The 12,895-nt window shown below is 45.2% G+C and overlaps 1 protein-coding gene across 2 annotated transcripts; it reads left to right on the top strand.

The window, feature by feature from the left end:
* Positions 1-132: 132 nt before the first annotated feature.
* Positions 133-11,481, top strand: PHYHD1 (phytanoyl-CoA dioxygenase domain containing 1). Of its 2 annotated transcripts, none has more exons than XM_013198702.3 (11): positions 133-954; positions 4,927-5,085; positions 5,458-5,533; positions 5,651-5,698; positions 7,075-7,130; positions 7,311-7,373; positions 7,473-7,494; positions 7,847-7,975; positions 9,464-9,580; positions 9,725-9,851; positions 10,793-11,481. In XM_013198702.3, the coding sequence occupies exons 1-11, from the start codon at positions 871-873 to the stop codon at positions 10,836-10,838; spliced, it is 927 nt and encodes a 308-aa protein (XP_013054156.3). In that variant the 5' UTR covers positions 133-870; the 3' UTR covers positions 10,839-11,481. The 2 variants fall into 2 exon arrangements, with proteins under 2 accessions (XP_013054156.3, XP_013054155.3); XM_013198701.3 differs by lacking the exon at positions 133-954 and adding an exon at positions 2,784-3,896.
* Positions 11,482-12,895: the final 1,414 nt, after the last annotated feature.

Here is a 12,895-nt window from a genome sequence, read left to right as displayed (position 1 = left end):
TTTTCCTTTTATGTCTGTTTTCTTTGGTTTCCTGTACGCAGAGGCACATAGCCTCTGACAATCTCTCTTCAGAAGATGGATGTTAATAATTCTAGCTACTGTGTAGAATTATTGTATTTTTGCTCATCGCTTGAGCTCCTGTGGATTACGGCACTTCTTTATGAATAAGAAAGTAGATGTGCGGTGAAAGATTCTGTTCAGTGGCAAGCCTGGACTGCCTTACACATTTCACCATCACTTTAAGAAATGGCTGAAACAACTTACATTGCCAAATACAGATTGTTGGAGGGTTGTCTGCTTGGACCTGTAGAAACTTGGTTTTTCAGAATGCAGCTTGTGCTCTCCTTCCCCAGGAGAAAGGTAGGCACTGAAGTCGATGGAGAAAACTTGCAGTTGCCATAGAAATGGTGCCTTCAGCCAGCTACTGGTAACAAACAGTTTGTGTTTCCTAGCTGTCTGCCTACCCCACGCACTGCTTTTTCTTCCTTTCACCTGGAAAATGCTGACAGGTAACCTCTCCTAATTGAGCATCCTCACGATGTGTTACAGAGAATCAGCCTGTAACTTTCAAAGACAGCTCTAGTTTCTGTGCAGCTTGTTTATTGCATAGGAAGGTGCTTCTTGTCTTTTGTCTTCCCCTGCTTCCTTTGTCCGCGGCTGCTTGACCACAGTGCCATTAGACCCACTTCAGCAGGCTGTGAAGGGTGCTAGTCTGTAATGCCACTTACTGGCATGGAGTTTTAAAGAAATGTCGCTAGGACGGAACTAAGAAAGGAGAGGACAAAATGCCTCTTGTCATCTAAGGCTCTCTTGGAATGAAGCTGCTTTTGGCAAGCGTCTGCCAGCTCTCTGAATAGCTGAGCAAAAGGAATGAATGGGAGGTGCCATCAGAGAACTGATGCTTGCTGGATTCCTGGGATCCTCTTAATAAAGGGATGGGGAAAGAGCACAAAGGTAAATAACTGATGTCTTTGCTAGAAAAAGGATTTTTAATCTACATAATTCCAAACTTTCTCTGTAGCTCACTATAGAGTGGGGATGCAGTGCAGAGGTAGTTGGAGCGCTCTCAGCTTTGTTCAGGTACACTTCTCTAGCCCTGCCACACTGTAAGCTTTTGACCTACTGATTTTTGAAGAAAGAAACTATCCTGCTTGTACCTGTGGATGACTGAGAATTCTCTTGATGGAAAATTCCTGTGTTCCTGAGGCTTCTGGTAGCTTGAGAGAAGTGGGGACTGTGAACAGAGGGAAAACAGTAGTAGTCCAGTATTGATGCCATCTTAAATATATACTAATAGACTACTTAATGCAATTTAAACACTATCTTTGTTCCTGCGCTCCTTGTTTCTCGTGAAACACTCTATCGTTGATCATACTGAAGACTTCAGGAGAGAGAAGAGATCCAGCTGAAACTGCTGCCTACCTACCAGTCCCGGCAGCTCCAGCAGCAGCAACCTTGGTGAGAGCGCCAAGCTGTGGGGACCCGGTGACCTAGCTCGGCTCCAGGTGGTATCAGTAGGAACTCATATCGAGGAGGAAATTGGGGTAACTGCACCGGGCAGGATGGCATTTGAAACACTCATGCTTTGCCTGCTGCAGGGTTGTTCACGTCCCAGATGCTGCTCGCTCCTGTACCTGTCTCGCAGGCAGGGGCTGGGCTCTGGCAGACTCCCAGGAGTTTGCCAGAAATGCAGTTTTTTTGCCAGAAATGCAGTTTTTTTGCCAGAAATGCAGTTTTTTTGCCAGAAATGCAGTTTTCTTGCAGAGCTGGCAGGAGAAAGTGTTAACAGCCTGCACGGAGCTCTTGGAGGGGGAGGAAGGGAAGGAAAGCGGGGTCACTTCCCAGTTTTGTCCGAGTGCTTTCTACCTTCCTTATTTAAACTTACTGGAAGAGGAGATATTTACAAAGATTACGTCCTCCTCTTTGCCTCCTTTTAGGCATTACGTAGGGGTGGTGGTTTTCCTCTTGCTGAAAATGTCTTCCTGAGCCTCAAAATAGGGGCACGTCTGGAACGGCAAAGGGCTGGAGGACTCCTGAGAGGTTCCTGTAACTCGGATGGTCGTCTCTTGTTTGTGCACTGGCTGGGCTGTGATCTGCTGCTCGTGGTGCTTGTTTACAACACTTTCCATAAACAAACCAGGAAAGTTGTGGTTTCCCGCTGCGCGTATGACCTCCGACGACTTCTGAAGTCATTGAGTGTGCGTAATGCGGGGAGTGGAGGAGATGACGTGCTAAATTGCTGAAATGTATTACTGGGAATGACGAGTGACGTTGTGAACGACCCACGTAACACGGAGGGACTGAGGAACAGTATGGGAGCGTGGTTTGTTTTGTTTTTTTTAATATTTATCAGGATTGCTACCTCCCAAGCAGGGCTACTCATGAGTGGAGGGGTAGGTCCTCGTAAGATTGCCTTACAGGCAATAGCTACAGCGGGGTGTTTTTATTTTATTTTTTTCCCCTTGCTGGTTACCCAGCTTTCTTAAACAGTTCAGCTTTGCTGTCTGGAGAAACTCTCCTAAGAGGGAGGAACTACCTGATTATTCTTTGAATTTTGCCACGCTGGAGGTTGTTTCCCCTCCACCTTTATAGCCCAGTAATCAAATTCTCCTGTGAAATGTAGCTCTAAGTACCAAACTCGTGTCCTGTTGAGTGCGGAGAAAAGCTTGTTAATGCTCAAAATGAGATGTTCTCTAGTGAAAACACTTAATTTGCTTTCTGTAAAAAAAAAAAAAAAAAAAGAAAAGAAAAACAAGAAAAAGAACTAAACAAAATGTAGAGGGATTTGTTTTATCCAGAGTTGATTCCCTTACAGAATAGAGGACTTAATTAGATGCTGTTTGGAAAAAAAAAAAGATGGATTTTAACTTGCTAGCACGTGCGTTTGGAACTAATCACCTACTCAGGAGTAATTTTTACTCCCTATATATTTCTTCTGCTAGACGACTGATGCATAAAAGTGTCCCTGTGATGTTATTTCTTTGCCTTCCCTTCCCCGAGTGCTACCGCAAGGATGTTCTCAGCGCTTCCCGAGGGAGCCAAGCGTTTTTCTCCGGAGGAAAAAGAAAAAACAAAACAAAACTTCCCCAGGGGCTCCAGGGATGTGCTGGCAGCGAGCGCCACCGCTGGGCTGCCTGCTGGTACTCGCTCTCGTCTGCCTCTTCAGCCCCAGTTACTGCATTTTCTCTTCATTGCGTTTTCTCCCTTTGGTAGGTGCTGTATGCCTTTGGTTCACCTATTTACATGCACACTTGGAACAAATAAAGGCACTGAAAGTGGCGATCCCCAAAGAGCAGCCGTGAATGAGAACAGCTGATACGTTCTCTGAATTTTGCTGGATCCCTGCTGAAAGCTCTCCAGCTTTGACACCTTTCTGTCTCATGTTTGTCACCTCCTGGGCCACAGGGTTCCCTTTCAGATGAGTGAAGGGAGCTCTGCAGGAGCTTGGACTGCCACTTCTGGATTTTTTTTTGTTGTTCTTTGCAGAAGCCTTTGAGATCTTTTCATCCTACTTTGAATCTTATTTTACTACTGTGTTTGAGTTTAACTCTTTCCATTTTTAATCTGGGTTAAGTCATTTCTCCCTGGAGTTAAGCAGCGACCAGGTTTGTGATCACACAATTTAAATTGAGCAGAACACGTTTTGTGCACGTGGAGCAGCACCAGGAGCTGAAGCAAAACTCCAGCCCCAAATGTCCCCTCCAGGAACAAGTGGCCGGAGAGGGGGGAGCAGCCCCCGGGAGGTTTGTCCCAGCGCTTGCGTTTATCGCAGGCTGCCAAAGGGTCACGTGAAGGGAGGCCGCCGTGCGGAGCCTGGCCGGCACTGTGCTCTTGCTGGTGGGATCCTGGCAGCTTCTGCCCCGATGGCGTCTGTAACCCAGCATCAGATCCAGAAGGTAAGGAGCAGGTGGGAAGCGTGCCCGGGGAAGGAGCGTGTCCGCAGCGCAGGCAGTGACGCTGCTTGTAAGGCACGGTTGCTGCTCGCTAGCGTTGGCTGGGTCTAGCGGAGATTTGCTTCTACAAACACTTTGTATTCTGCTCAGCTTCTTGTACTGCGTTCATGTGAGTGTGTGAGGACCCTGTTGTGGCCACAAACTCTCCTGGAAAGCCACTTGTCCTGCAGAGCTCCCTGAGGAATCTCTCTTGTGCTGTGCCCTTCTGTCTGCTGCTCAGCTGTCGCCCGCGAGGCTGAAATCTGCCCATCAGAGGATAATCTCCAGGGTGTCCTATATGAGGAAACAGCAGTGCCAGCAGGGTTCGCCTCCCTTTGAAAGGGGTTGTGCAGCCAACCGTGAGAAATCACACAGGGATTTTTCCCTTAAACCAGGGAAGGTTTTTTTTCTCTGTGGAGGAATCTCATTCTCACTTGGATTCCGGGTATGAGACGCTCCGTTCATCTTAGCAGGATTTGTAACTCAATAGCTGCTGGTCACGTATCTTAGATAAGATATCCTTAAGCCACAGAGACTCTAGCAGTGATGTCTTCTCTGCTTTTGGGGCTGAGGAGCTGAAATTTGTTCTCTTTAACTCTATGGAATCTGAACCTGTTAACTAGTTATCTTTTTTTTCTTGCAATAGAAACTCCTCTTGAACTTTAAAAACAAACAAAACCAACCCACCACTTAGGTTTTGTCCTACGTGGATGAAACCATAACGAGTGAACATGCCAGGAGCAACAGAAAAATGAGTTTGTGTTAGACTAGAGACACTAAAAGTGACTTAATCGTACCTTAAATCAAATATGGTACGGCAGTCAGGGTGTCTCTCGTGCCTACTACATGTCATCCAGCTGTGGAGCTGAGCCTGGGGTGCTTTTCTCACTACGAGGCACAGCGAGGGCCGGAGCTGCCCTCTGCTGCTCTGCGCTGCCTTCCTCGAGCACCTTGGAGGAGGGCAGCCACCCAGTCTCCTGTCTCCTCCTTCTAGTTCTGCCAGGATGGCTTCCTCGTCCTGGAGCATTTTTTCACCCCGGAGGAGTGCGACAGCATGAGGAAGCAGATTCAGGGGATCATAGCCGAGATGGAAGTGCCGCTGCACTGCCGGACGGAGTTCTCCACCAAGGAAGGGGAGCAGCTCCAGGCACAGGTACCCCGCGGGGCAGGGCTGGCCCCGTTACAGCCCTGGGAGGGAAGGGGGGAAGGCAAACTGCTATTTGGCACCCACCCTGGGGGAGCGAAACTTTCTTCTAATGGCACGTGCTGCTGCAGCAGGCATCTGTGCTCCAGTTCTCTGCAAATGTTTGGTTGTAGCCCATGGGTGTGAGGTTCTGGTGAAGTCCTAATCAGTGCCAAGAGATTTAGCTTTGTGGAAAACCTACATATGATTTCTGTTGACTGTGCTTTGTTCATGCTGCGGCTTGGTGGGGAAAAAGATGCAGGTGAGTGTTACCTCTTTGATTGAAGGTTCCTGTATGTATTTACAAGGCTGCTGTCTTTACTGGGCTGTTATCCCTGGCAGGGCAGCTCGGATTATTTCCTAACCAGTGGAGACAAGATTAGATTCTTCTTTGAGAAAGGCGTTCTGGATGAGAGAGGTAAGCTCTGACTCAAATTAGCCCCAGCGAGGGGATGGGAGGAGGCAGGGGTGAGTTCCAGCTCTGTGGACGATTCCTGCTGTGCAAACCATGTTAAATTCTGCTTTTGTCTCGTAGGCAACTTTCTGATTCCAAAGGAGAGATCTGTCAGCAAGATTGGCCACGGTACGTTTAAATGAGGGTGTTTTGAGAGGGGTGGGCAAAAGGGAGGCAGTTCTCAGACACGAGGACTTCTCCAGACCCTCTCACCAGAAATAACTCAGTCACCGGAGTTTAAACCTTCCTGGGTGCTGAAGTGACTCCCTCCCTGCTCTGCTGCTCCTCACTGTGCTTCCAGGGGACTGCTTCCCCAAATACTGCAAACCTCACCCCATTTTGCCATTGTGGCCTCAAAGCTCCTCTCTTTGCAGCCCCAGCCTCTTTGGCTGTGGATTTCTGCATTAAATTTTGGCACGGCAGTCCACTTTTCCTACATCGCTCCATCACTACCTCTGTGGTTCTCTCCACCTTGCCACTTATTCTCTTATGTCAAAGGATTTCACAGTTTTCAGTTACCTTTTCAAAGAAAAAACAACACTTCCAGGAGGGTCACGCGTAGCACAGAATCACCGACGTGCAAAAGTTTGGACTTCAGCCCCTCTTGCATCAGAGATGGCTTGAGCAACTTCTCCACCTGAGGCTGGTTACATTAGGACATGTCTCCTGCGTCCTGCACGGCATGTTGCCCACACTGAAGTTGTCTTCTCCCCTTTGCCATTGCCAGCATCTTTTTTTTACTCTTGCTGGTTTCAGTTGGTGACCCATTTCCTCTCTCCCAGCTACCCGACTTGCATTTTGATCCCTTTTCTTTTCAAACAACATGTGGAAAATAAGAGCGTGATTCAGTGCATCCCCCACCGCCTGAACTTTGTTCAGATTTAACTTCAGCAAACTTGGAAAAATCAGTACTGCGAGTTCTTGGCTCTCTGGTTTTCTCAGGAAAACAACACACCCCCCACAAAAACCAACCTCTGCCGCTCCGCTGTGCTCTTACACTCCAGCTTTTCCTCTGGGAAACGAAAACCACTACAGCCGCCTGCTGACTCAGCAATGCAGAGGCTCCTCTTTGATTTATTTCCTGTAATGACTGAGCCTTGAGCCTTCGGTCGAGCCTTGCCCAGTGGCAGCCCCTGCTGGGATGGTTCTTGGCTGCAAACAGGAGCCCTGCAGGGAGGGAGCTGCAACTCAGTGTCTTTACTTTGTTTTCATACCTTTTGCATAATATAATACTTAATCACATAATGTTATATTTTTTAACATAGTTATATAGCTTTTTTTATATAGCTGTGGTTTGCTGCCACTGTATTTTGGTCTCTAAAGAAGATGGTACTAACCCAGAAGGGCTGTGTCACCTTAGGCATGGTGCTAATCCACATGTGGCCACTCCTGGCGGATGTGAAAGTTTCTGGCTGCAGCTTACATTGCTTGGCTCATCACTGACAGCCTTCAGGTTCCCTTCTGTTTGTGAAATCTTCAGCCTGAGCCTTGTCTTTCCCCTTTAGCCTTGCATGCCCACGATCCTATCTTCAAGCAAATCACTCATTCCCCCAAGGTTCAGGTAAGCTGATGCTGTCCCTAGAGCTGTCTGGAAAAAAAAAAAAAATCTGGAATAGTTAATTTTAAGGAATAGTTCATTTTAATATTCTGTTCCATAAAAGGGAATTTAAATGTCTCCAAATAATAATGCTTTGTAGTTTGTGGAAAAAGCGAATATAAATCTTGGATTTTTTTTTTACAGGAACTGGGAAGAAAACTAGGCCTTGAGAGACCAGTAGTTGTGCAAAGCATGTACATCTTCAAGGTACGGCAGCTTGGGTCTCCGTGTCACCCCAGGAGTAAGACACTGCTCGGTGGGAAGTTGTGAAACTCCTCTCTTCATGCATCTTCCTTTTCCTTGCAGCAACCCGGCATTGGTGGGGAAGGTGAGGTTCATCTCGTGTCTCTGTTACACTGCAGATAATACTCCTTCAGGAAAGGATTATTACCAGGAACAAGGCTCAGCCTTGAGCTTATGAATTTTGTGTTCTGAATGTTGTTAAAACTATAGGAAAATGCATCTACATTTTCCAGAATGTTTCTACATCGTATGCAACGTGAACAAAGGGCTAGCTTGACCTTTGCAGCAGGCTGAAAGGTGATGCTTTAGTGTTTAAATTAACATGTGTGATGGGTGGGAGGGCAGGGTAGGTCAATCAAAGAGCACCAAGTGCCTCTTCCTCACGGTGCTGGGCTCCAGGGGCTTTCCAAGCCCCCAACCAGCACCTCTTGCCACAGTGACGCCGCACCAGGATGCCACGTTTCTGCACACGGAGCCTCTGGGCAGGGTGATGGGCTTCTGGATTGCGCTGGAGGACGCCACGCAGGAGAACGGCTGCCTGTGGTTCATTCCCGGCTCCCACACCAGTAAGGGTCGCGGTATTCGGTGTGCGCTGAAGAACCCACTCATGCTCTCCCTTGCTTAAGGGTGAGGAGTAAGGTCCATGGCGTTACATGTTCTCCTTGCAGCATGCTTGCAGAAGCATGCTACTGTCTTTGTTTGTCGAAAAGATGATTATCTACTGCACAGGGATCTTTCTCTGAGCTGCTGTCAAATCTACACTCAGTTTTTCAGCAGGTCTACTGACTGCCTCACTTTGCTCTTAGCTACTTCTCCATCAAAGGAGTTTAATATACAATATTTTATTGTTGAAAATAGGTACCATACATAGCTGATACTGTTTTAGTTCTAAATTGAAATCTAGCCTAGAAGCAAAGGATGTAGGTTACTGGGGCAAGGAAAGATAGCCCTCCTGAATTGTTCTTTATTCCAGAACCTGTTAGGGTGAGGCCCATTAAAACTGCCCTTGCATCTTGTCTTTTGATTTCAGTACTATTTCAGAAGCTTTCCCTTGCAAGATTCAGACTTTTTTGCAAGGCCTCTGAGATTTAAGATTTTAATGTAGTGAAGATCTTAAACTAAAAAGTCTTGTCTTCTTATAGTGAAACTGGTCATTGCCAAATGCTGGTGCTCCTTCCACAGCTTTGTAGCTTAACTGTTCAGCAAGCCTGATCTGGACTGCAAAGAGTGGTTCTCCTTTTGCTTTCCAGTGGGAATACACTAAGAAACCACTTTATTTTTTTTATTCACTTACAAAACTGTTTCTTTTCCACGTTGCGTTCTCTTCACGAAGATGCTCTTTTTTTGCACTGGCCAATAACCTCTTTACTCCTGACAGTGATCTGTAAGGGGAACAAAAATCCTCTTCCCCACAGTACAACTTCCAAACATTGATCTGAATTTTTATAAACAAGGGGAGCCTCCAAGTCTATGCAAGGATCTCTTGGACAGTGCCCAGGCAGCCTGGAACAGGGGTGAGACCAGATCAGCACAGGCTCATGTCATAGTGATGGGTGGTGGCTGCTGTGTCTCTAACCATTGCAGGGTTATGGGTGCAGTCTTCTGCCTTTCGCTGCCTCTAGGGCACTATTTGGCTTCCAACTTAAGTGTTTACTCAGGGTAATCATAGTACTCTTAATTTAAAGTACTCAACCCTCATAAATTCTGGAGTTGGCTGCACTCTGATAGCAATTTATACTCTTCTAGAAAGGAAAAATGGACGAAAGTTTGGTTGTGCATAAGTGCCTGATGATTTGTGTTCCTAAATGGCTATGTTGCAATGCACAGAAAGAGTCAGGGAGGCAAACAAAAAGGAGCTATTCATCAGTTTCTGCCTCATCTGGAAAATCCCAAATCTTTGAAGAAAAATCCCCAAATTTCTAAGGAAAGAATTGAATGCACGGTAAGAAAATTTGTCTTTGCTAAGAGAAAATACTATATTCTTCCACAACTGTGCAAAGTCTGGTTAGTTTTTTAATTTTTATGGGTGTTCACTTCTTTTTGTGGATTTGCAGATGGGATTACACGGAGAATGGTGCGTGCAGCTGCAGGTGCCTCGACATGTGTGGAATTTGTAGGGTCAGAGCCGACCTATGACAACAGCCAGTTCATACCTGTGCCTATAAGTAAAGGTAAAAACACGCCCCAAAACAGGAGTGCATTACTGTTCAAGGAAAAACAAGGGAGATAACCATTGTGACACTTGTGCTTTCCTTATATTCTAAAGCTAGCACTCACAATTTGAAAAAAGCAGTACAGGTATGTCTTTCCAACAGGTGGACTCATTCTCATCCACGGGGAAGTTGTCCATAAGAGTGAACTCAACAGCTCGGAGTTCTCTCGCCATGTGTTCACCTTCCACATAATGGAAGCCAAGGACACCAGCTGGAGCAAGGATAACTGGTAGGGTTGCTGTCCTGAAACAGAGCCTTTTCTGTGCAATAACCAAGATAAAACTTTTATTGGTCTAAAACTTTTATTGGTCTCCTTGCATGTTGGCAGCACAATCCTGTCAACATGCGCAAGAAGTTGTTCTCTGCATTGCACAGAGCTGGGCTAACCACAGTTTTGTTGAAATAAATGTAGCTTCCCAATATTACCTCTGCATATATATGCTCTGAAGAACTTCTCTTTGCTGGCACTGTTGCAGGTTTGTCCTAAAATTTTCTAGCTCAGGAGCAGTTCCCAACAGCTCAGAGCCTGTTCCTGGGAGACAAGCGCTGTCTACCCACTGACCAGGATTCCCTAGCTCTGTACAGCTGGATCTGCTCGTTTTCAGCCAGCAATAAAAACCTCATCTGCAATTCTTGGAGTGCAGCACAGCAGGCAGTGGTCTCTTGGGAAGAGGGGAAAAAATTAAGACAGAATGAGAAGCATGATTCTTAGAAGGATGTTGTTTAATGGAAGCTTTCAAGTTGTCATGTCTTAGTGCATTTAATGACTCTTCTAGGTCGTATGCAATGAGCATATTGGAGCTACAGAAAATTCCATGCTTACAATTTTCAGTGCACTTCCACCTCACAAAAACATGCAATTACTTATATGCTTCAGGGATGCCTCTCAGTTAAAAGTAATTTATACTAAATTTAAAATAAAACAGCTGAGTGCCTGAAAGATGGAACTAATGAGTACAGGTAACCGTAGTGTTCAAACCGAAGGGTTCTAAAATGTTGACTTTTCTATTCTTGCTCTATCAGGTTTTGTCCTGGGGACTGCTGGATGAACTATACCTTAGACACAGTTTCCATCAGTAGTACCTCAGTTGATTTACCGTAGAACTGGAATAGTCTCTGAAGTTGTTTGTTTTTTTTTAACTCTTCCTTACCTTCTTCCTTACCTCCTAGGCTCCAGCCAACTCCTGAACTGCCTTTTCCACTGCTCTACACTTGAAGCTAGTGACTGGCTTCTGGAGTCAAGTAGCTGATCGTTATTCCTTTGATTGTTTGCTCATCTTTACATGTAACTGTCACTACATCATCTCTCAAGATTAATTTATCCTGTCCTCAGAGTGAGGAACCTTCATGCAGCTGAATACACCTGCATTAGTCAGAAGCTTCTAATACATGAACACTGCTAGTGCCGAGAATAGTCGCCCAGCCCATTTGGTAAGGAAACTTCTTCAGTCTTGAGAATGGACCATTAAAGACCATTCCACCTTGACTATAGGGACAGATAAGTATTTCTTGTTGCAGATCTTTAGTAGTTTCTTCTATTTAAGCAAAGAGATTTAATGCTTGGCTCTGTTAATCACAGCAATGCAAGTGCACCTGTCATGTGAAGATCTCTGACTTTTAGCCTTAGATCTCTGTCCATTGTTTGAATAATAATTAAAGGTAATACTATTGTGGGCAAAATGAAGCAGAATGTCTACTTTTATAATTATTCTTCTAGGTATTTCTGGCAAATTGCAGCTGAGCACTTGAACTATAGGTTTGCTGATTTAAAATATTACAGTTCTTAAAGATTCATGTTAAAATTAGGAAAACAAAAAAACCCAGGCTTCTAACATTTAAATAAAAGGTTGGAAATCTTCCTTCTCATCTCCCTCACATCATCTTTGAGGAAGTCAGCACGTGAGCTTCTCCCAACACATGTGGCCAGGGCAAAGCTGTGTGATTGTGAGTTTGATCTCTGTGCAACAAGAGCAACTACTAGCCCCAGAACCCCAACAAAACCAAACCAACTTTACACCAAGGTGAAACCTTACGGATGTTAAGTAATGTGAGTTACATCAGAGGCAAGCTCCTGCCTGTATCCTAAGCTGAACAGAAGCCATGGAGGAGTAATTCCACTGGCACTGGTGTACTGGCAAACTTGAGATACGAGCCTGGTCTCATTAGTGGACTAATTACATCGTAGTAAACCTTCAGTCTGCTTGGAGACTTGGCAGAGTAAACTTCTATTTTCTTACAGAGGACCATGTAGGTATGCCTGTAGTTGCTCTAAAGCTCAACTCCATTTCAAATTGTTAATCAGCTTTTTACTGGTGGTGTCACTGGTCAGCTAAAATGACATCTAATATTTTGAAGAGTGTTTTATAGGAATCAATGACTACAAGGGGTTGGTACAAAAGCACAATAACCATGAAATTAGAATAATTAGAACTTCAGATCACTTCTAAAAACTTGCAAGGAAAACAAACTTAACCTTGCTGGTGTGCCCAGTTAAATCTAGATAAAGGCAGAATGGACTTAAAACCTATTTTTGTAATCTATTTTCTGTCAAAGTAGATTGGCTTAGGGAGCAAGACTCTGGTTCCTACTGACTCGTCCCTTTCAAAAGGATATTGCCTATCTCTGGTATCGGTTTGATCATCCCATTTTTTTTTAAATCATCTAATTAAGTTTATGGTAAGACTTTTCATCCCTCTGGGCATTGCTGGGTGGTGCAGAAAAGGCTCAATACAGCACACAGTTTGTCACAGCTCAGGTGGTGGGAACTTGGAGGCTGGGTAACAGCAGCAATGCTGAGTTCCGTCCTGCTGGTAGCAAGTTTCAGCTGCTCTCCTCGTCCCTTTTCTATAGTTTGAAAGCTGTGAGTGGGATGGAGGGAAAGTGACTCTTGATCTCTTAGTGGTGAAGATTGAGGATCTTAGCAGTGGAAACAGCTAAACGCTTTTCTGTATCTTTCCATTACAAGAGTTAATAATTTAGAATAGCACCTTTCTGCTGAGGAATGATAGTTTGTCCCCTGGTTATACGCACCACTACCTGCAATTTGCAAAAACATCTACTTCAAGTGCATAAATGGAAGCAAGAAGCTGGACTGAATTTACAGGATTTACTGGTAAATGTGAAGTAAGCAGTCCAGCGTGTTTACTGGATTGTTTCCTGCAAACACTATCTGATCATTTGTTGCATTATTAACCAAAACAAGCTGAATAACTCTGTTGTGCTCAGGAAAAGCGCTGTCAAGGTCTCAGGAGCCCTGCCCGGGCAGCAGTAAAT

The sequence above is a fragment of the Anser cygnoides genome, chromosome 20 (genome assembly GCF_040182565.1).
Source record: "Anser cygnoides isolate HZ-2024a breed goose chromosome 20, Taihu_goose_T2T_genome, whole genome shotgun sequence".
NCBI classification, from domain to species: Eukaryota; Metazoa; Chordata; class Aves; order Anseriformes; family Anatidae; genus Anser; species Anser cygnoides.
Note: the sequence above shows the minus strand (reverse complement) of the source record. Positions and strands in the feature narration are given on the sequence as shown.

Coding starts and splice junctions, on each gene's coding strand:
- PHYHD1 (XM_013198701.3), top strand. CDS start 3,693: ATGTCCCCTCCAGGAACAAGTGGCCGGAGAGGGGGGAGCAGCCCCCGG. Junction 5,699..7,074: donor TGTCAGCAAGATTGGCCACG/GTACGTTTAAAT, acceptor TTTCCCCTTTAG/CCTTGCATGCCCACGATCCT. Junction 7,495..7,846: donor ACCCGGCATTGGTGGGGAAG/GTGAGGTTCATC, acceptor CTCTTGCCACAG/TGACGCCGCACCAGGATGCC.